We start from the raw sequence: 25,432 nt of genomic DNA, 5'->3' as shown, positions 1-25,432 counted from the left end.
ACTAGTTCTGAATTTCAGGAAAATAAAGGTCGCGGAAATTTCTTAAGAGTGAGTTCTCAGGTTTTCATTTTGACGCGAGTTCTAGAGGGTTAACGTATGAAGAGTAATTAAGAGTCAAAATAATTTTAAACTCACGTCCTCTAACTCTTTTAACATCAATTACTGATGATTTACATGTTGAAACAAGTAAACTGGCTGTACCTGAGTGTGAAAAAGTATCTTACTATTCGTAAAAATAAACATTATCTTTATCGATTTCAAGAAGCGGATTACGTCCAGGTATAAGCCTAAATGGACTAGAAAAAATGAATGAACCAACAACATATTATGGTTGTGAGTTTCAGGAAAATAAAAGGCTTGAGAAAATCTCTCAACAGTGAGTTTTCAGGTTGCCCATAAATTCACGACCTCCTAACTCCGTTAACATCAATTATTTATGATTTACATGTTGATTTGTTGAAACATATAAATTGTCTATATCTGAGTGTGAAAAAAGACCTTACTATTAGTAAGAGTAAACATTATCCTTTTTAAAGTTGAATAAATACATTTGTGCATGAAAAGTAAAAATCAGAAAATTGCAAATTACTTTTTTTGTTGACATCCAACAAAAGATTGTCGGATGTCTTTTCATTAATAAGCTCACTTATTTTGCATTGAAAAAAGCGTTCCTTGTAACCCCTTATTCTTATTTTTATTATCCTTATTTATTTATAGAAACTGATTAAGTCCACACTATTTTAAATTTTAATAACCTCATTACTTAATTGAAGAATTATCGGAGCAAGGTAAAATCGAAATAGTTCAGAATTTCTAAAATAGATATTCACCACCCAAAAATAAACAACAATAGGAGACATAAATACCATGAAAAAGGACGTATAAAATTTTATTACAAAATAAATCACAATATTTTCTTCGAAACACGAATTGAAAGGGAGAAAAATATTTTATCAGCTTTTCAAAGAAAATCTTGAGTTGAACTTTTGAAGTAGTTGTTTCCTTCTGTCAAATACTAACGTTTTGTTAGGGTTATTGAATTCTGATTCTTAGGCATAAAAATATTTAGCTTCCAAAGTTTCGGATTTAAGAAGATTTTTCATGAATTGGAGATAGATTTGATGTTTGGTACTTTTTAAAGTAACTGAATAGAAATTATAGTTAGAGAGCTATCAAATGTCGTGCTTTTATGCTTTATTTATAAGTTTATTTATAGCTGAATAGAAACATTGCTTGTTAAATGAAATTCAGAAGTTATCTTCATTTGAATATGAAAAGTATGATTAAAATGTATCTGATAAAGCTACAAAAAAGTGTAAGTGGTATGAATATCATTGGTGAGAAAGACATACTGTGACATTTTAAACCACAGAAAAATCATTTTCAATGACCTTTTCAACTTTCAAAAAGCAGTTTTGTGCCGTTGTTTGTTATGTTTTTTGTTAACTAAACTTCTCTTCCTTTTCTAATTTCATTTTTAATGATTTTTTTAACTTTCAAAAAGCACGGCTATATGCCATCGTTTTATTTTAGTTTATGTTAACTAAACTTTTCCATTTTTTAAATTTTTACTTTGAATGAAATGCACGAAAAAAACGTTTTTTTTGTTTCCGAGTTTTAAAACATACTTTGTTTGCTTTTTATGCTAAGTTATTAAAAATTACTTAAAACACATATTGCAGCTTGGATTAGGTTTAACTGGCTCTTTCAATATTTTTAACAGCACGTCTACAGTTTACTATTTTAACTTCACAATTAAGTCATTGTTGCGAGGAATATTGTCACTTGATGTGGATAAAAATAATCAGAAACTTGGTTCTATTAGTTATAGCCGAAATTTGAAAATTTTGAAAACTTAAGTTAATTTTTAATGAAGTTATTTCCTTGAAATGTAAGCATTCAAATAACTCATTACAACCTTACACTAGTTACAATTGCATTGCATTTAATAACAGACATTTTTAAAGCCTTTTTTTTTCAAAGAGGATTTTAGATCATGTGGGTCTGAATTCACGAAACAGTTGTATTTTTATTAGCATACTAGCTGCGTTGCCTGGTGTTGCACGGTGTACGCCGAAAATAAAAGTCACATCTTCAACAATCAGGCAAGAAAAAAAAGTGTAAAATTGCCTTTCAACGAATAGAAAAGAGTAATAGTATGATTAAAAAACGTAAATTTAGACCTGTTTGGTTTTTTAAACTCAAAAACTTCAGTTATTGTTTATAATAGGCGTAAAAATTTCCGTTTCACGGATATTCTGGTGAAAACCCCTTTGTGAATTACAAGAAACTATGCCAAATTTGACAAAGGTTCAACGTAAACTGTAAATTTGTATAAGGAAGGCCTCTTATGGGAGGTTTTCTCCCCCCCCATGGGGGAGAAAAAATTCCTCCATATAAATTCCTGAGCATCAAAGGACTTCTGAGTCAAGTTTGGCAAAAATCCAACATAAACTGTGTTTGCATAAACCTTCGGAAATATTTATATGATGCGATATGTTAAGAATTTAACTTTCCAATAGTTTTTTTTTTTTTTTACATAGCTTATTTGAACTTCGGCGTTATTTGCTTTTTTTGAAACATCGACTAATATTCCCTTTCCTGAGAATAATAATAGCTTGCTTGGAGTATTGTCATTGCTTTTATTTTGTTTTCCTTTCAAATTAATACTGTTTCCTGAATAAAATGGTATTTAAAACTTAAATGTTTCGTCATCAATTTTAATTTTGATACATTTATTGGTTGGAAATGGGCTGCAATGATTAATTATTCCCTTCCTAAGTGACGATGACGATTCAAAACATGGTCAACGCTTTTCCTTTTTTTCTTTTGAGTTTTCAATTTTTTTGAATATAATATGATTTTTAAAATGCACGTTTTTCTCATTAATTTCACATTTTTACATAATTTAGATTCAAAATCAACAGACACGTGCATCATAATTAGCTTCCCTCTATTTATTTTTGCTTGATAATAATGTTTCGAAAACTGTCGTGGGTAGGATGGTTCGAAAAAATCGATTTCTTTATTTCGGAATCGCGTTACCTCTCAAAAGTTGTAGTTTGGTATCCTCAATAGCGGAAAAATAATAAAAAAAAATCTAAGTTGACATCTTCAGTTCATGCATGAGGCTGAAAGTTTGAAAAAAACATGTTAAAAATTGAAAATTTCAGTAAATAGTAAAATTGGCTTTTTTTGATTTTTATCATAATGCAACAGCCATAAATTGTCAGTATATAGCGTAGTTTGAAAATTAAAAATATTTTATAGCTTTTACAGAAGATTATTAGTTCTCGCATACGCCTTAGATTGAGCAGGAGATTTTAGCCCAATTTTCCCCCAGTTGAGGATACCAAACTGCAACTTTTGAGAGGTAACGCGATTCCGAAATATAAAAAAAATCGTTCTCTTCGTTTCACCCTAGTCGACAGCCATTTCATTTTGTTTTTCTTTTGATTTTTAATTGCGTTTAAAAAAAACCATGACCAGTAAAATGTTTATGTATTTCTATGAGATTATTTAAAATACTGAGCCGCGCTTGCATTTAGATTGGAAATATGTAAATGAATATTTTAATATATATATTCTACTAGCTGTACCCGACGCGCGTTGCTACGCCAACAAAAAAATACATCATTATACTGATTTTCATGACAATCGGTTGAACGGGGCAGAAGTTGCTACTCTGCAGTGCCACCTGGTGGCGAGTGGCTTCAATGAGCATATTATGCACCTTCTCCGTGGAAAAATACATATATATAGCAATTTTCATAATAATCGGTCCAGGTATCAAGTGAGGCCGTGACTATACTCAAATTTTGAACTCACGCAGTTTGCAAGATCAATCAATCGCAAAAAATATCAAATAGAAAAAGTTTTAAATCCCCCTGTTGCATGAAAAGTCATAAAACAATAAAGAGAGAATTTATTTGTTCAAACTCAAGAAAAATAGCAACAGCTAACTTCTTATCAATGAGATCTTTCACGCGAATTAATTTCTGCAGTCGATAATTTTATTCATATTTATCCAATGGATTGTGACTTAAATTGGAATAAAAAAGGAACTATCGATCGGATTTTTTTCGAACTGGTCTATAAACATTCCCAGTACCAAAAATAACAAACGGTGAAAGTTTCAGCCAAATCTGCCGGGTAGTTTTTGAGTTCATGGATGACATACAGATAAACATTTATTTTTATATCTATAGATTATACTATATAATAAATAAAACTATATATATATATATATATATATATATATATATATATATATATATATATATATATATATATATATATATATATATATATATATATATATATATATATATATATATATATATATATATATATTATATAGTTTTATTTATTATATAGTATTGACTTATATATACAATACTGAGAGAGAGAGAGAATAAAATTCAGACCCCAGTAAAAACTAGAAAAATATGAACATCCTATATTAATACAATATTCGATGAAAATAAGTAAAATTTTCTGTTCATATTAATGTAAATATTACCAATACTTAAGCATAATCTAAATATTAAGATCTTCATGTAATCCACTTTGTATTTTTAAACGCATTTATTTCGACAGAAAAGGGTTTGAGATATTGATTCATGCACATTTAAACATAAAAGAAAAAAAATTGTTTGAATTTAAGCAAACTTGAATTAGGTATTGTTGAAATGTAAATGCGTTTCGAAACTTTGAAGAAAGAAAAAGATTTTTCTTGTAGTTAAAATAATGCTTGCATGTGATATACATTTTTGGATTTACGTTTGAGCGTTCAGCTATCTTTTTGAAGGAATGAAATGAATCAAGTTTAGTAAATGTGGGCTTTTTCCTTTTTGTTTTTTCGTTTATTATTTTTAAGCAAAAATTTTCAACAACATCTAGAATTTTTGAGTTCGTTCTTTTAAAAAATATTCCTTGTAATTGTTTTTCTTTTTTTTTTACGATTGTTCTTTAGAATATTATGACGTAGTAAAAAAGTAGTCTGTAAAAAATTCTTCCCTGAACACAATTGCAAGCGTATAATACTAGTTAAATGTACTAATATTACAAAAAGGAATGCAAGGCTAGAAAACTAACAGAAAACACACTGATTTTGTTCATCAAAAATTAAATAAGGTTTTTCTGTAAAGTTATGTAAGAAATCAAGATCCAAAAAACAAATATCCCATTCGTATTTAATAAACTGCTGTGGAACATCTTTATCATGGCAAAATGTTCGGCAAAAACAGCGAATGAACGTATTTATTTACAACTTTTTTGAGCAGTATACCGTATTACCCCGCATTATCTGGCATGCCGAAAAAAAGCGAGGTTGACCAGCATGCCGGGAAATTCGAATTTTCCGGCATGCCGGATAATTTGAGGTTTATTTTGCAACACAACAAAAGTAAATTACCCCATTCAGTTTCAATCAGAAAGCAAACCACTGTAAGGAAAAAAAATAATTAAATCCCGAAAGTAACCTTCTTTCAAAAACAATGTGTATTGCATATGATATGTGCTTGTTATTTATGGTAGATCATTATCAATGGATTTAATTATATGCCAATAAAGTAACCAATTCAGAATCGTTACTGCGATTTGTTCATAATTTTTTTTAACTTAGTTATATTTTAGGTTCCTTTTAGAGAGGTAAGTTTAATTTGTATTTATTAAATAGCTATGGTAAATTCTTTAGCACTGGTTTAGGGGCGGTAACTTACTGCTTAAATGTTTGCTAACTTAGTTTTAATTTAATTTTTATAAAATTTTCAGTTATTAAACAAAATTTTTCGTGTTAAAATTACAAATGACATTGTTAGTAAATATTTTTACAAAGTTACACGTTTAGTAATACTAATAAAATATGTATAAAACTTATATTAATTTTTAAGCTGAACATATATTTTTTAATAATAATAATTTTTTTTATAACCTTGATTTTTCCGGCATGCCGGAAAGGACCAGGCAAGTGCTATTGAAAATCTGGTGACCCCCCAATTTTGCGGCATGCCGGATAATAGGGGATAATAAAAAGAAATAAAAAGAAAAATCAGCGCACAAATCATTACTTTTAGTGCTTTATTTGAATTGTTTCATTTCCCCAAAATAATATTTTTTAAAACCGTTCTTTATGTACTACATACATGACTGAAAAAGTTTTAAACACTCAATATATAATGCGGTATGTAATATTTATTCATTGAAAAAAAAAATCCATCTTCCTTCAAATATAAGTTAGCAATATGTTCGGGGAATTTAAATGTAAAAAGCTTCGCGTAAGAGCTTTCTTTGGATTTTGAAACACGTATATCCCGAGTAAGAAAGGCTGAAGATATTGATTCATGCATATTTAAACACGAAAGAAAAGCTGCTGTTAGAATTTAAGTTAAACATGAATAGGATATTGTCGAAATGCAAATGTTTTCCAGACTTTTGAAGCATACGTGTGTTTTAAAATTTTACAGGAGGGAAGAAATATTTTCTGCGTGGTAAAAATGATACATAAAGGCAAAGCAACGTTTATGGAATAAATATAGTTTATTCAAATAACGTAGATTTGTTTGAAATATTGAAACGAAAAGAGAAGCTCAATAAGTAAAGGTTCCTCCCGTTTTTTGTTGGATTTATTTAAATTCTAACTTTCTACATTCAATAGCTTTTTTTTTTCTTTTTTGTGAAGTTTCTTACGAGAGAATAGTTTTTCGTGTAGTTTTATGATGAATTTTCTTTTTATCCTTATTAGGTAATTTTTGTTCTGTAAGTTTCTCTGGAGTTCAAAGTCAAAATGAGATTGACTATAATTTTTCTAAAATTAGTGTTTTTGCGACAAACTAAAATCTGTTATTATTATTGACTGACACTTGCGAAGCATTCACAATTGACAGCGATAATCCAAAAATCGATTTTTAATGGTGATTTTCCAAAAAAAAGCTAAAATGTGAATTATTTGTTTATTTTTCGCCGGTGTTGGTGGAAAAATAAATTTTAAATGATGCCTTATTTTTGTAGTTTTGTGATAGATTACGAAAGTTCCCGCAAAAAACATAAAAAAATATTATTTATGATACAGCAATTTATCAACTTTTCTCATTTTAATGCAACAACACAACTGTTGTAGAATGTTGATACTTCATATTATGACGCATAATGGTTCCTTATATTCGAGATTCGAGTACAGGCGTCCCTCGTATAATATGGTACTTGTTCAACACGGTTTCGATATTACACGATACCAAATTTGCAATTATTATAACATGGTTTCGATATTACACGGTACGAAACTTGAATTGAATGCTTCATGGTTTTCATACAACACGAATGTTTTTTTTTTTTTTTGAGCAATCACGATTGCTTATTGCTTTCATTTGACTGTTTTTGATGTCCTATCATTTTCCCACCGCCACCCTCCACAGCATCACCGTCGACCGGGTCCTCACGTTGCTGCACCTCTAGCGAAAACCGTCTCCAGGTTTCGTCAATATCCTGCACTTACACGCATACATACATGCACCTACACACATATACATATATACACCTACACACATATACATATATACACCTACACACATATACATATATACACCTACACACATACACAAACACATACACACAGAAACACACACACTCACATACACACAACTACCTACACACTCATGCCTGCACACAGACACAAACACATATGCCAACACACACATACACATTCCCCCACACACACATACACACAACTACCCACACACTCATGCCTGCACACAGACACAAACACACATGCCTACACACACACACATACCCTCCACACACAAACGCACACGCTTACATATACACACACACTCGTGATTGCGAAAAACATAGTTTGAATTCAAGATAACAAAATTCAAATTAATTTTTTTTTTTTTTTAAAAGATGGAATTTCATTTTTGCTTAATACATTCTGTTAATCTTTGATAATAGCTCTAATAAGTTTTTACTTGGTCTTTATGAAACTTGGTTTCGAAATAACACGGTGCACATCCCTTGACTCACATTATTTCTAAGTCTCGTATAACACGGTTGCGATATAACACGAAACATATTGACATGATTTTTACTATATACATGATTAATTAGTGTAAAAAAGAGTTAAAAAGTTATTAAACAAAAAAGGCTTGGACAACACGGTTTCGATATTACACGGAACGAATTAACCGTGTTATACGAGAGACGCCTGTATATCACAAGTAAAAGTTAAAGTTTAAAACTCCAGGAATTAAGTGCAAACATGTGCGTAAAAATATCACTTCCGTAAAAATGGATTGAGAAAGCGTCTTCGCAATCTCATATATGGACCCTATCTATAAAGAGCATAGACAACGTCATTGCCAGTTTATACGCAAGGAGCGTAAAATGAATGGAAAACATGGTGTTCGCATTTTCCTTAGATTCAAAAGTTTGGAACGAAGTTACATTTTCGCTTTCCAGTCAGTTTATGTAAAATTATTCTCGATATCTTGTTTAAAATTGCAAGTGTTTCAGCAGGTGTCGACAAAATGAGTTTTTTCCCCCTTGGGAAATAGACTTAAATCTGGCAACACATAGGGAGGAATACAGATTTCTTATTGATTACAACGAGACCGCAGCATCAATATGGACTTTTTGCAAATACAACGCATGCAGGACAAAATATTTTATACATTAAACAATAATAAATAGTATAATGCTTAGAAATTTTACAAAAAGCGCTGAGAATACAGGTTCGGGGGGTGCAAGAGAATTTAACTGTAAAGTTGTTCTATGTGTTAGTTGAAATGAAAGCCGACGACAGTGTCATTTAATACCTTAAATTGCTTTATTTAAATACAAAGCGCCTCAACTTAGTCAGATTCAATAAGTGATGGAAATAGTGAGAGAACAAAAATTTCACAAGCGTTCATTTTTAAAACTATTTCAAGTCTAGTAGAATATGAAAAGGAGTTTTTATGTGTTACTGCTTACGTCTGTCTTGTGAGAGATGTAGCTTATCACGGAAATATGGCGCATGAACTAGAAGTATCAACGACCACTTCATTTTGTAATAGGTAGGATGAGCGAGATCGCAGAAGCAGTTAAAACTTCACTGCTCACAGTGTTTCGATTAGTACAAGCTAGGTGGACAAAAGTCATGTTCGGAATTCATCATTTCATCACACAAAATTAAAGTATGATTTAATTCACATGATTTATTTGTTCAAGATGGATATTATTTATTCTAGTAGGTGCTTTCTTTCCATAATTTAATTACTCTATCTGATAATTAAACAATATTAATTTTTTTTAAAGATAAACGAAATAGTTTTTGCTCGTTTAAAAACTTTCAAGCGATGGTAATGACTTGTACCCATTTGCACCCGGGCTAAATTTTCTGTATATAATAGCTGCACTTTTCCCATTGTTAATAAGACGTATTTTAGTCAGCGCACTCGAGTACAACATTTTTTTTCTTCTGTAGAGTACTTTATTTCGAGGAGGGATTTCTTTGAAGTAATTGAAGCATCCAAAACTTTGGGTAAAAAAAAAAAAAATGTTGTACTCGAGTGTGCTGACTATAATACGTCTTATTAATAATGGGAAAGCTACTGCTACTATATACAGAAAATTAAGCCCGGGCACAAATGGGTACAAGTCATTGCCATCACTTGAAAGTTTTGAAACGGGCCAAAAATTCTTCGTTCAACTTTAAAATTTTTTAAAACATTGTTTAATTATCAGATAGATTAATTAAATTAGGGAAAAAAACACTTACCACAATAAATATCCATCTATAATATCAGTACCTCAGAGCCAGAAGAACGTTAGTCACATTATGATAATTTTGCAGTAGAGAGGAATTTTGTTTTCTAAGCTCACATGCAAAGGATGGGACGCGCGCTCTTTTAACCCTGGTAAAAAAATTGAAAAGGATTTTTTTTTAAAGAATAACGTTCACGTGGCTCGATGCGAGATAATCTTTCACATACAATGCATTAATAAACTGAAAATCGTTATTTTTGAACTTGCGTCCTTCTAGCTTTGAGTTACATATATTAGAGTATATAGTAATAATATCCATCTTGAACAATTAAATCATATGAAATTACGAACACTTTAATTTTATGTGGTGAAATGCTGTCTGGAGCTCAAATGATTTATTCTATTACAAACTGATGTGTACTTTTGAACCTTATTACTCACGTGGTGGAAGGGAGTTAGGCAAATAAATAATGAAGTATCGTGCTTTGATGTATTGTTTACTTTATCCCAGTACCAAAGTTAGGAATTTTGAATATGAATTTTGTCTACCAAGCTTATAATAGTAGAAATACTGTGCTGCTTCCGAGTTATCCATGATCCTACCTATTACAGATGGAGTGAGATTTTCACATTGCTCTAATTTTAAAGATCTCTGTAATTACATTTTATTTTCTACGTGAGGGGAGTAGGATTTTCACTGTGGCGGAAATCTTAACGCATATTCAATTCTGATTCTCCCTAGCAGTCGATTTAAATCTTCGTAACTCAAACAAGATTCCGAAGCAATCTTCGGGGATTGGCAAGGGTTAACGAGCTAGGGTCGAAACCCATTAGTACCTTTAAAAAAGAGAAAAATATTTAAACATAAACGCTCTATAATATAAAATCACTTATTTGGAAGAAGAGTGCCACAATGCGAAGAAATGAAATTTTACAGGAGAAGCGTTTGAAGTTAACTTTTGAGGAAATTTGCTGTAGGAAAACTAGCTTTGCTGTGCTCTCCAGTGGGTAATCTTTGAACAAAAATTCTGTCATTATTTTCTCAAAAAAAAAAAAAAAAAAGTCTGGCACTCTTCTTCCAAACGAGAGAAATGTCCTTTTTTTGCTGTACTTCTTGGTGTTACTTCACTTAAAGAAAAAAAATGTAGAGAAAACTCTTAAATTTTGTTTAAAAAATGCTTAGTATGATAATTAACACCAGCATAAGTAGGGGTTGGCAGGAGTGGTTCTTGCCAGGGGGTCAGCAGCCAGCAGGGGGGTCGCATTTTGACTGATTATTATTTTTTTTTATATATATATGTATCATAGAATTAAAAAAATGCGAAAAAAAAATCAAAAACTAGCAAGAAAATAGATAGAATATATATATATATATATATATAAATATTTATATATATATATATATATATATATATATATATATATTTAAAAGGTGAAAAAACCTGTAGTCAATGTATAAGGCATTGCTTTTTCAGCACTGATGTAATCTTATACAAAAGCTTTTCTTTTGGATACAAAAGAAGCACACACGAGGAAACGGGAGAAGGTCTTTTAACTGATATTCTTCAAAAAATAAATGAGGATAATCTCAGGATTGCTAGCTGTCGGGGGCAAGGATACATACATGACATCAATACATACATAACATGTACTGAGAAGGAACATTAGGCCAGTGGCGTAGCCATGGAGGGGGATAGGGGGTCAGACCCCCCCCCCTCCATGATCCAAAAAAAAAAAAAATAATTTTTCAGTCGAACCTGAAGGATTCTGTTTATGAGCTAAAAGATTTTTATTTAATATAATAGCTTTTATGACGGTAAAAAGCTTATGTCTTCCTGTTATATATATATATATATATATATATATATATATATATGTGTGTGTGTGTGTATGTGTATAAACTTGAGGGCATGGCCTTACTTTAAACTTCAAAAAAAATTACCCCCGCCCCTTAAGGATTTTTTCTCGCTACGTCACTGCATTAGGCAACATTGAAAACAATTCTAAAAAAGAAAATAAGAAAAAAATTACAATGCTGTCTCTTATTCGTCGAATCCATAAATAAAAATGTTCCAAAAAAAAAAAAAAAAATGGGTGGTCACAATGACTTCCCGGTGACTTCCCATGTAGGAGACCCTAGGGGAGGGGGCGCAATCTCTTAAGTTCGCCAGGGGTGCTAGACCCCATAGGTACGCTACTGATAATTAAATATTTAAATGTTAAATGCATTTCAAAAAAAAAGGTTCGTTTCTTTTATGAGGCTAGATTAATATAAATCCAGGCTTAGAATCTAGGAAGCGTGTCAGGTAGCTTACGCGATAGATTCGTGTGTGTGTTGCAATTCCTCTTCTGCCCCTTCGTTTCTTAAAGCAGCGTTTGCAACGAAGGGCTCGAACCCTGAATCTCCGCAATTTCAATGAGTAGATCATGAGTGAGGCAAAAATTGAATTAAATAGATTATGTTCTCTTCAAGTAAGAAAAAACGAGTAATTGTTGACAGTACGTTTGACACATATAAAGAAAAAATAAACTAACGAGGGAAACACATACGCCAAAAGATCGGGTAAGAACACGCTGAAAGGTAATCATTGTAAATTTAAACATAATTTTATAATTTTTGTACAATTTCATAAGTTTTCTACAATTTTATCATTTCTCTTGTTAATTTATTTTTTTATAATAAGTGCCAACTGCTAGTACATCATCAACTACTAGTGTGGGTGTTAACTACTAGTGAATCGGGTAAGAACACGCCGAAAGGTAATCATTGCAAATTTAAACACACTTTTATAATTTTCGTACAATTTTATAAGTTTTCTACAATTTTATAATTTTTCTTGTTAATTTATTTTTTTAAGTGCCAACTGCTAGTGCATTATCAAGTGCTAGCTTGGGTGTGAACTACTAGTGAATTTACCTGATATTGTGTTCTTTTCGCAAAGCAAAATTTTTTTCATAGTAAAATTGTAAAACTTTTTATCAAGAGGAAAGCATATTTATTGTTAAACTTTACCTCGCAAGACAAATTCGAAGTGATTTCATATTGAAGCATAAAGTTTCACATTTTTTTCTTTTGGTTTTTCTTTTCCAACATCCGCACAGCTTTCAAGAGGCGAAAAAGAAGCTTCAACGTTGAGAAGATAAAACAGCTACACGGCTTCAAAAAAGGCGGATTTTAAATCCGCGGAGAAACCAAGCATTTTGTAGCCTTGTCACGAACAGTATCAAACAGAAAATGACTTCTAGCTAAGAATGCATTTCTGACTTTCCAAGTTAGAATAACATCAAGCCGGTCAATTTCTAAACCTAGAAAAAAAAAAAAAAAAAAAGAACGAATGCAACATTTTGTACTTCCCTTAAGAGGGTAAAATTCAGGAATGTTAAAAAGCAACTTTTCTTTAAATAACAGGGAATTTCTGGCAATTTTCCACGTTTTGTAAGAGCTCTACTGTTTCCTTTAATACAAGACAAGAATTACTAAATTCGTTGTTTTTTTTTAAAAACATGATCGCAGATTTTCTCTACTGAATATATTTAGAATAAATGTGAGTGGATTCTTCATATTTTTTTTTCATTATAAAGTTTCATAAAACACATTCATAGTTGTTGTTTTTTTTTTCGTCTATGTGAATGTTGTGGAAGTGCATAGATTTTTTCCCCCAATTCTTTAATCTTTTGCATTTCCACATGTTTTAATCTTGGAGGAACTGTATGATTGCAAGAGAAAATTGCAAACCAAGGATGGAATTTCGCCAACTGAAAGAAATTTAGGGGGTTGTTCACATTTTAAATAACGCTTGTATGAACTGTTGTTTCTGGCATATTCGCAACAAAATTGTATATTTTAATGAAGAAAATAGACATAAACTACGTGACACTAAACACTACTCGAAATGCGTTTTATAACACGTGTTTCAACGGACGCTCTGTTGAGAACCTGTATTCAACACAGAGCACACACGATAGCTGTATTCAACACAGTTCCTGCAACGACGGACAACGATAAAGAAAAAAAGCGAGAAGATCGCAAGTGTGACTGTGAGGTAGTAGGCAAATAATCTGTGTGTCACACGAATTTTGTGCTACTGGAAAACGTCAACTGAAGCATAAACTTTGTACGACAGAATACTTTTCATTTGCAGGTTTTTTTTTTAGTCTTGTTTCTTGAGAAATTGTTAAAAATGTGAATTTTTGAAAGCGTCTGGCACTTTTGTCCATATAGTGTAGTACAGTAAGAGGTCTTACAAATTCTGTTAAGAACCTAGGTTCTTATCCCGCGGTTATGAGTTTCTGCTCATAGCGTCATTGCCATATGTCGTTTAATTAAAAATAATTATCATACCACTCCAATCAGCACCTCTGTTGTTAAAATAATTCTTAAATGCTCTTTTAGAAGTATAAGTTAAAGGAAGAATGTGTTAATGTAGAAGTTCTATAACAAGGCTTACCAAACTGTGGTAAGCAGACCCCTTGGGGGGTCCGCCGAATCTTAGCAAGGGTTCCGTGGCAAACTTTGAGAAAAAAAAAGTTTAAAAAACATTAAATGAGGCAGTGAGAAGGAAAGGGATGTAAGTGGACATTTTCAAGTTTTGAGTAAAACGCGTATAAAGATTGCGTCCTAGGTAGGCTTTCATTTTTTTTTCTTTCTAAATCATGTTATAGAGCAGCACCTACCAGGGCTTCTAGTTCTATCTCTTGCCCCAAGACAGACGAAGGGTTCACCTACCATTTGTACTAATTATCTGCAAATTTTTAATTTTGCCACTTGCATCCCTTTACTTCTCACTACCTCAAATGATACTTAAATTTTGCATTTTAAAACTAGAATGTTCACCTTCGAAGTAAGGAGTTGTCTTTGGAGCTCTACTCCCCGTTATCTCAAGGTACAATGTTCCAAGATAATGCAAAGGTGTTCGAACCGTTTTCTACTTCTACAACACTGTGCAAACTGTCGTCATGTGAATATGAATGTTTGATATACATAACTTCAAACTGTACCTTGAAGTTTCCGGATATTTTGCATCCAGGATCCTACAAGTCTGACTAAAAAAAGAAATACCTTGGGGATTAGTAATTTTAGAACAATATATTATTTTAGAAACCATGTTATTCTGAATTTTCCTACAGACTCTGAAAAAATAATTTGTTGGAAGCCTAAAACTTTACCCCGGATCCTAAGATTTTACAATTTTTTTTCAGTTTTTGTTTACCCCCATTTTTGGCTTCGGCCAGAAAACAAAATATACCAATCATTGAAAAAGCAAAGCCCGTTCTTCCAATTAACACAACTTAACAATGCGAACCAGGATTTTCAACCTTATACAAGCACCAAAACTAAATACCGAAGTGGTCTAGATGCTTATCCTAATATTAGACTCCAGATATCAACAATTAAACACAATGCATTAAAATTATTTCGATTAAACCAACCTCACTTTTCCCCTTAATTCGATGTTCAGTTTTGAGCTTCAATCGCTTTGTTACTTAATGACTTCTGTCTGTTCAACTTTGTTTTGCACTCCTTTAAAATTTTAAATAAAGTAAAGCATTGTAAACTTCCTACCTTTTTTTAAATAGTGATATTACTTTCTAATTATTAATGGATAATTATATTAAGTTCAATTACCTACTAACTACAAGTATCTATACAATCCAATGACAAGAGCTCGCACTGAACATTGGTCCATAAAAGGGTTCCGCTTGCTATAAATTTTGGAAAGCTCTGAATACAAACTTTTTTGGTCACTTCTAAAGAAAAATGCGAATGCGATGCTAAAATTTCGAAATGCGTTTTTAAAACAGTCAACGAGTTTTCCAATTTTTTTTCCTGTGCCAAAAAAGTCACTTTCGCTTAACTCGCCAAACATCTCTAGTGCACTGTCAAAAATTTTCTTGAAATTTTACGGTAAAAAGCACTAGCACCTATATTGCTTGCAATATTGTCCTCCTTAGATTTCTGTTTTACTGTAACATTTTGCGGTATTTAAAAAAAAAAAAAAAGAGTGCTGTGATTAGTGGCGCTTAGCTGCGGGCTTTAATTACCCTATACCCATCGAAGCTCAACGGGTAGGCACAAAAACGAGAATTATTTGCTTCTCTCCCTAAGTCACGTGGTGTACCGATGTAGGCTTCAAATGCTTACTTTTTCTGGCAAAATGTACCGTATTTTTTTCTGCACTTTAAACGCTTTATTTTACAGTAATATTTACCGTAAAAATTCCCTATATTTTTAACCAAGCGGAATCTGGGCGACTGTTAAATGTGTGCGTTTGAGCAGTTGCATGTTAATCTTTGTCTCTCTCTCTCTCTCTCTCTCTCTCTCTCTATATATATATATATATATATATATATATATATATATATATATTTGCGTACATAGTTACTATACTTTCATTTGTGTAAAATACATTAAATTATCACAATTTTTTGCGAAATACTTTAGCATCTCCAATCTAAAACTTCAACTTCGCGAACTTTTTAAAAAATTGGTATTGTGCCAGGAGTACTATTTCTGGAACACACAATTATATAAAATCACTGTTTTAAATATTTGTTAAAAATGTAACAGGTAACATAACTAACTTTCATTCATTTCCAGCAGAATAGATGTAAAATGCACTTCGGTTTTTACGTATTTTTGTAGTTAAGAAAGCAATTGTCGTTGGTTACGAAAACTCCTTCTACTAAAAAAGATCTCTAAAGATATTTGTGTACTTCACCAATTTTACTGGTCGTAAAAAATGAACTGAAAAATAGGTAGATCTTCGTCTTTCACAAGGCTAACACCCAAACGACCCTGTCATAACCATTTACTATTCGAGGGTAGTTGTAAATGATAAGTTATATAACAATATTTTTCTTTTGCAGCGTTTACTTTCCTTCAAGATTTCTTTTCAAAGAACATTCTTCTAAGGTGGTTTTATGTTAATTTTGGAAATTTACGCGAAGGATAACAAGTAATCTTTTATCACATTAAGGTTAATCATGAGTTAAAAAGTTCATTCGTTGCTTTAAAAAGAGTTCATAAATCAAGAAAAATAATTTTTGTATCGATTTTAAATTACTTTGAAAAGAGAAACAAATTCGCAAGTATGTGTTACTTGAAATCAGCGATAGAACAATTTTGTAAGGAGCAAAAACTACAAATTTTCTAAACGAGTTTAAAAAAAATTACATTATCTAAGAAAACTGCTGTGAAGTTCGGGATATATCCTTTCTTTGCTAGCACCAGGGCCTCAGAGAGCCAAGGCGGACCCCTTGTCAGTTTTGTTGCCCCCCTCCCCCCGCCTCTCAAAAAAAAAAAGCAAAAAAAAAAAAAAAAAAATCACTAGCTTACTTGAAAATTATTAACTTTTTTAAGTGCCGCAACATCAGTAAGTACTGAAAGAGTAAATTTTACTTTATCTTTACGTTTCTGCTTATTCGGAGTTTTTTCCACCTTTCTCTTCCTTCCTTTTTTTTCTTTCTTCCTTTTTTTTTCTTTTTTTTTCTTTCTTTGCGTCAGTGTCCCCGGGCCCACCCAAGGCCCAGTTCCTCTCGTCGGGCCTAGCTAGCACAACTCCTGCAGTTTCCCTTTTGCTGGCAGCTTGCCAATTTTACACGCGAAATGTTGTCGTACAATATGAGTGAATATCAGTTTGAAAACTATGAAAACCAGTGAAATTTGCAATAAGTATTCAGTGTATAATTTGGTATTGCAGTGTATAAAAACCATACCTTTGCAACAAACGGAATAGCAACTGAAGCAACATAACTCATCAATGTCCTAAAAGCGCTGTGATTAAAATGAAGTCCTTGTGTGAAAGCTCCGTGACGATCAAATAAATAAATATTCATGCATCGTGACACTCTTGAAACATCTATCAAAAGTCGTCAACAGGTTTTAGCTAAGCCTTAAATCGCAGTTTAAGTAGCGACTCGTCCACCATCTTGGAGCTAAAAACAGCATTTTTCCTATGTCTGATAGGATAAAGTAGCGTGTTTTCTTCTTGATTGTGGTGCTTCTTGATCGCGAATTTTAACATGGAGATAATAAGAAACCTAAATCAAGAAGCCAAACACGCTACTTCATCATAGCAGACATAGGGAGAAAGAGGCGTGTAGCCCCAAGATGGCGGGCATGTCGCTACTGAAGCTACGATCGAGACTAATTTAGTTGTAGCAGCTTTCGAATCGCTGCAGTGACCTTTTCACTCTGTCACAAAATGACCAGTCACAAATGAATTGCTGCTGCGATGTCACCGTTGAAGTCACTTGAAACAAGTCATAAAAAGGTTACATCGTGACTCCTGTAAGATGTCTCAATGTTGCCAATTTGTGGCCGTTACTGTTGTGACTCGCAATAATAACCCTATGACCTTGCCTTTAGTTATAATAATGTTAATCAGTAAATTATATTTAAAAGAACCTATATAGCTTGTTTAAAAAACTATTTTTCTGCAAAAGATTCAACGTGAAAATGTTTAACTTTTCAATATACTATTTTATAACATGGCTTGCAATTTCATTCTGAAAGCAAACTTTATCAATTTGGATTTTTCAATTGCCGAGTCATCGCGCCAAAGTCATCTTTCACACCAATTTTCCTGTGTTAAAAAAAAAAAAAACTATATTTTAGGCACTATTCAGCACCTTCAACAATGTAACTCAAAAACTTGCAATGAAATCAACGCAATGAAACGGACTTAGCTATAAAACTGGCGAATCCGTAAGCTAAAAACAAATTCGAAATATGTTCAAAACTCGAAGTCGAAGGAAAAAAAAGGGAACATGAAAAAGTTATAAAACACATCAGCATCAAAATACTACAGAGGAAGAACAATATAAACTGAAACATTTACAAAATCGGACAGATTTTTAAATTATGCAAATCATAAAAATAAAGTGATGCGAGGGTATTTTGCAGGGTTATTATTATTTTTATCAGGCACATTACACACCCGCTGAAATATTAACAGTCACGCTTGTTAATTCTGCCTCAAAAATAATTATCATATTTTAAGTAACTTACTTCTTACGCCTTCCGAAGAAATTTTTTTTATTGTATAACTATGAGTTGTAACTAAATATTTTCTTTTTTGAGACAGTGTAACTTTTTCAAAACATTGTGACATTACGAAAAGTTATCTCACCAATAGGGGAACGGAAATTCGATCTCGAACACATTTTTTAAGGAGGAGAAAATCGGATTTTCTACTGCGTCACAGCAAAAACTACTTAACGATGTAAATCCGGTGTTCAAACTGTGGCTATCATGAATCCGTAAATCTTCGCAAACGAGGGGGGCAATTCATATTTTTAAAGTGATTCCGGGTGTTTACTGAAGTGTAACTGATAAGAAGTTTCACAAAACGCTAAGCTGAAGGTTATTTGAAGGATAATTTTCTTTTTCTTTTCCCAGAAATTCTAAAATAAGCAAATAAAGAGAAAAATGTTTTCATATATTCTTCGCTATTTTTTACAGCTACAGATTTTGTTTCCGAAATAAAAAAAAAATGGAATCATTTCAACTAACTAAATTAATCATCAAAAATAAATAGATTTGGTTCTGGTAATTAGTTCAAAATTGAAGAAAAAAAAAGAGGCTTTTTGTTTTAATTCATAAAATTTAAAAGAAAATTAAAACTAAATTTAGTTATTAACTATTTTGCATAAGGGTGGCTGCATATCTCAATTTAACACAATTTTCTATCGTTTCTTTACTTTTATTTTGTTGAATATTTTTATTAAATATTTAACTAATCAGCTGTTTCAGTTGTGCGGTTTTTTTCTTTTTTCCTCCCTTCATGCTGCGTATGGGTACCATAGCTATTTCCAGACAAACTGAGGCAATAGAGCAAAATATTCAATTTGGCAAAAAGTTAGATGTTTCACCAATAAAGTTGTCTAATGTTCAAAGTATCTATTAATCAAGTTTTGTTGATAAAATGCAAAATAAACATACATTACATTCATTACATTGATAAAAGTGCTGCTTCATTTTGGTACTAATTTTACCCTGTACTAATTTTAGTGAAGGAAAAATACTCTATCAAATGAGACTTAATAAATAATATTTTAAAAAATAAATAAATTTTGTAAATAATTATTTTGCTACATATCTCAATTCTTTACTACAAATTATTTTCAATATTTTCTTGACTTGTATTTGTTAAATATGAATTTTAAGAAGCTATAATTCGGAATTTCTGCTTTGTTTGCCTCATATTGAGTATGGGTACCAGCTGCTACTGTTTGAGAAACACATTTTAATCTGAAATGCTACAAGCGACGCAATTATTTTCTCACCAAATCTGCTTATATTGTGTTTTACATCTTTGACTGATTAATCTGTTTCATTTTCAATTACTCTGTGTACAGCTTTTGGAATCGTAAATCTCTTTGTACATACGTGAAACGTGTTGTAACCAGCGGCACAAAGTTCTTAAGTTCTTTGAAACAATTTCCGTCATGTGTAAAGTTTTAATTATTTTCTGAATAGTTTTGCTTTCTGCAGAAGAGGGCTTTAATTTCCCTTCGGCTGCGAGCTAATAGTTATGGTACGTACTAATCATTTTGTAAAGAAATTTGAGCAAATATAGTTTGGAAATAGCATTAGATTTTTTTCTTATTTGGTATAATTAAAAGTATGTAATGTAATGATTTGAGAAAGTAGCTTCTTTCGCTTGAAAAAACTTCTTAAGAAAGTCGTGTTGTATTTGATAAAAAGGAAAAAATATAGGTAAAGGTGAAATGTTATGAAGCATATATTTAATGCTTCAATTTTTTTTTTCTTTTTTTCTTTTTTTGCGAAAATTTCATTAGAATAATTTTCATAAGTACTTATTTGAGCAAATATAGTTTTGGAATAGTATTAGATATTTTTTTTGGGGTGTAATCGAAAGTACGTAATGGGATGACCGGAGAAAGTAGCTTATTTCGCTTGAAAAGACTTCATAAGAAAGTCGTTACAGTTGTATTTGATAAAAAGGAAGAAACATAGGTAAAGGTAAAATGTTATGAAACATATATTTAATGCTTTAATTACTTTTTTTTTGCGAAAATTTCATTAGAATAATTTTCATAAATATTTAACGTCTAGAAGAAATTTTTCACGTTCAGTGAATACGAACGTTGAGACTCGTGCTCTTAAAACATTGGTCAATAAAATATGAAGTCTTTATTTTTTTTTTAAAAAGGAGAATTATATACGTTGTCACGCTTAGTGCGGAATAAGATTCTACATGCAGTGAAGTAATAACCTGAAAATAACAATTTTTGACACCTTAGTATGGTTTTAAAGTATATATATATATGAGAGAGAAGTGTTTATAAAACTTGTACAGAATTCTATATACAAAAGAGCCATTCTGCTCATAAAACCACGAAACCAGCAACTCATCAAACATTTTAAATTTCTAATTATTTCCTTTTCGAAATCATAAGTAGTATAAAGCTGTTCTCAGCTCATCAACATTGCCTGAAAATATTGTAAATGTGTATCGGGGGGGGGGGGGGGTTGCAATAATCGAACCTCGCGTGTGATATACTACTGATTTAATTAACTACTTTTTGCTAAAAATAGAAATGAATTTGAAATACACTGAAACCCCGATTTGACGTTTCTCAAGGGACTGGATTTAAAAAACGTAAAATACGAGAAATATATAGAAAGAAAAAATCAAATAAGAAAAACAGCAAAAGGTAGTAACGATGACTCCTAGAAAAGGTATAATAATCGATATTTTGCGAAAAGAACATTATTTTAAATACCATTTTAGATCATTTTGACACATTTAGTTACAAATCCGGGCGTAGTAAATAGTCCGTAATGATGGATTGCTCTTTTAGTCATTGAATCCAAAGTAAATGCAGCATCTTTCTAAATTGAAATACTTTGCAAGTTCTTTTTTGTGGTCTTTATGAGAAGGAAAATAGTCTTTCTCTATTTGTAAGCTCTAAAATGCAATATTGAAAGATGGGACGAGTTATTCCTTTGCTTGTTCTTGTTCAACTTCATCTGCGGCCAAAATGTCCACATGGTCGGCTACGGATGAAGCAGCAGCACTTCTGTTTGCATTGATTCACTTTCAACAGCGAGGATTATCTTTGAAAATGCACAAAAGGAAACACAGTGCTTATTTTAAAACATGTTTCTTATTATTTTTTTTTTTACTTACCAGGGAAAATGCAAAAGGCAGGAAATTCATAAATAACAAACATTTTTTCGGGGTTAATTTCACATTATTAGTATGTGGAGAAACTGGAAACAGATGATAAAAAACTTTAAATGCGGGAAAAACGTAAAATCTGGTTTCGCTGTGCATACGATCAGCAAGCATGAAGATAAATATTTCATTGTAACAATTTTAACAATTTTTCATAGCATTTTTTGAGTACATTCAAAGTAAAGAGATTTTTCCGCTTTTTGCTCGTTTTGAACCACTGTGCGTCGCGTCGCTGATTTTCAGTAAAGGAACTTCTCGTATTTTTTATATTTATTTAAGTTACATTCATAGATATAGCTAAAAATAAAAATGACATTAAGTATGTTTATAATACAGCATTAATGTATGTTTACATTTTTGGGAATGCACCAACCCCTTTGATTAATTACTTCTTGATCTTGTCATAATTTTATATTATAAGCATACTTATTTTCATTTTAAGTCTTAATTATATCTGTGGATGTAACTTCAAAAATACACGGGTTCTTTTTTACTGAAAATCTGCGCAAATAATCACTGAATGAAGAAGTGGGGGCGGTGCATCAAGCATAATTAATTTCTGTTTTAATCTTAATTATATCTGTGAATGTATTTTTTCTTTTTACAAGGTGAAAACTTTTTCGAACATGCGGCTCATAGGTGTGAAAAAAAAAAGATCGATTTTGATAATTTTAAAAATATTTTAAAGGGGAATATCCCCAATGAATCTTTCAACTTGCTCCAGATATTTTCGCTTTTGAACTTGGCCACTCTCTAGCCTTTCAAAAGAACGTTAATGGTCAACATAATGCTCCTTTTCCCCTCCAAATAAAAACAATGGCTGTGAAACTGTCGAAAATTGGAGAAAAAAAATGGGGGAGGGAGGGGGTGCCATTTTCAAAATGTGGGGGTGATGGGGGAAAAAAGATATTTGGAATTAGGGGATCATTTTACATAAGAATCCTCAAGAATGCTGTTGGAAACATTTTGAAGGGAATTTTTTTGCAGTTCAGTGGGGGGGGGGGGGGATGCCTATAGTGCTGTGCTAAGCACAGATGTCGTATCTGCACTTTTTATCAAAATTAGTGTCACCATGTGGTCCTTTGTAACGTATTTTGCCTAAATACAATGCTTTATGGTCATTTGAGAGAACGGGAAATATTATTTTAAAAATTATGATAAAGTGGCATCTGAATCAAACACATGGAGACGCAAACCTTTAAAAAGCAATATCTCAGTTTGAGCTGGACTGCAGATACCACTTTTGTGCTCAGCACGGCAGTATAGCCCACTAATTTTATGGGTAAATTTCACCCTGTTAAAAGTCTTTATTGTCGATAAAAATGAACACAGGTTCAATATTTTCAACTGTTCTATGGATGTGCATTTATTCCAATCGGTGAGTGACACTTCGGTAGGTTTATTTGTTGGCTATCCCGTATGCCAAACTATGTGATTAGTAGAACTCATTTTTGCAGTAATAAATTTAGTTTCTTCTCTGAGTGTAAATGATGATTTTGCTACCATTCCTTTCAGATTGACTGCTGATTTCAACGATAATTTAACTGAATGCATATGTGTGTTATTAAAATGTAGTTTTACTTTTCGTTCGATTTTTAAGGTAATTCAGTTAACATTTTGCTTTTACTTTGCAGAAGCAAGAAGGAGGACACTGCGACAAAGATTCCTGTTAAGTGTAAATTCTTACAACACTTCGTCAACCGTCGCCTTGCCAAAAGTGACATTATGCAAATTTTGGGACAATGACAACGCTTCCTGAGTTCATTTTATTCGTTTATTTAAACATCTCTAGATTAAATTATAAAGTTATATCACAACGAACCATTTAAAACTCAATTTAGCCATTTAGGCTCGTAGCAATCTTCCTCAGAGCCTACGTTGTCCAACTATACAAGGTATCTTTTTCTCATCGTTAGCCTGCTCCCAGCATTGCCGGTCTTGCAGTAAAAGTGTCCATATGCAGGCCACTGGTACTCATTGCTATTCGTGTACATCCAATGTTATCACACGGTTGACACGCATCCTCAAATTCAAAAAAGTTCCTTAAACTCCTCAATGTTGTAAAATCACAACAGCGAGGCACCAACTATTGTCCGTTTTTCACTAGTTGAGACTTGGCCACGCCCCCAACACGTGGTATCGGAAGATTCTAAATGCGTCTTTTGGGGATGAGGCTTCAGACCAACACTGAGAAAGGTTGCAATTGGCCATCGTTATCGCGCTGTAAGAAGACAAGTGTTCTATAATTTTTCTAAGAAATTACCTCCCACCTTCTTTCCCGAAAAAAACGGTGTGCTACTAAGACATTTGTTCGACTTAAAAGTATTTTAAGATTTGCAGTGTATTTCTATACGTTTTGGGTTAATTTATCATTGATTTTGCGAAGGAAATCCTAAACTTTCTGTCTTTCACGCTAAGTAAACATTTTCTGAAAACACGGTGAACAGTTGCAGGTGAAATTGGAAGGAAAAATTTTCCTTCTATTCTGCTGAAACTTTCACAGCTCTCAAACGTGGGTTTTTCATAGGTATTCTAATTATAAATCTCTAATCGCATATTGTTAACTTTACTGGTCAACCATTTCTCACCTTATTTTCGATCCGATTTTCTTCTTTAAAGCGTTTATTAAATATTACACAGTGCTTAGGGATAAATGAACTACTTTGGCAATATTTCGAACTGTTTTACTTCGAATATAATGAAGAATTAATGCGGTTTCGAATTTTGTTTGTTGTTACTTTGCGAATACGAGTCGTTTTTAAAATAATACGTAGATTTGTAAAGTGAACAAGCAAAAATTAATGCCAAAAGATTTTTTAACTATCACCGCATTGAAAAAATAACAAAAAAAAAAAAAAAAAAAAAGAAAAAGAAAGAAAACGACAGACGATAACTTTAATTTCGAATTTTTCTGAAAATATTTCTCTGTCACCTCATTTTTGGCCCATTTCAAACAGTCAATATTTTGTTTAAAAAAATGTTGAATTGATGTAATCATGTAGAGACAGTATGAAAAAGTATTGAACTACTTATGAAAAAGTATTGAACTACTATTTCGATTCCTAGGCACTTCATTTTTAACCATACACATTTAAAGCCAACGAACAATTTTGGAAGCCTCAGTAGGTAAGTTGCACTCTGTGTGACACATTTCAATACTTTAGTACATTTTTTTTCCCAATATGGCTTTTATTCTTCAGAAATGAAAAAAGGAACAAAACAAAAATTAAAGCTTTTCACATGCCAATATGGTTATGTACAGAATAATTGAATAAGTGCCTGAAACAACGTTTTATGTTACTGTTTTAACCTATTTATTTTTGTAAATACGAAAAAATATACATGCTTTTTTTATTCAAGTTTTTTCGATTACTCTAAAAGTAATTCAGTTCTTCCAGTACTTTTACAGAACAGCGTTACGTGTGGGGATCATAAAATAGGCAAAAGTTTGTTGCCCTTATTCTAATACAGATCCGAACAAG

General features: G+C 31.8%; 1 protein-coding gene across 1 annotated transcript in view; it reads left to right on the top strand.

The window, feature by feature from the left end:
- Window positions 1–24,033, top strand: part of LOC129231668 (nuclear pore membrane glycoprotein 210-like) — an 89,940-nt gene extending 65,907 nt beyond the window's left edge. Inside the window, exon 16 of the mRNA XM_054866030.1 lies at window positions 23,585–24,033. Coding sequence (XP_054722005.1) covers window positions 23,585–23,623 — 39 coding nt within the window. The 3' untranslated portion in view covers window positions 23,624–24,033. The remainder of the gene's footprint in view (window positions 1–23,584) is intronic.
- Window positions 24,034–25,432: the final 1,399 nt, after the last annotated feature.

The sequence above is a fragment of the Uloborus diversus genome, chromosome 10 (genome assembly GCF_026930045.1).
Source record: "Uloborus diversus isolate 005 chromosome 10, Udiv.v.3.1, whole genome shotgun sequence".
Lineage (NCBI taxonomy): Eukaryota > Metazoa > Arthropoda > Arachnida > Araneae > Uloboridae > Uloborus > Uloborus diversus.
This window is presented reverse-complemented; position numbering and strand designations above follow the sequence as displayed.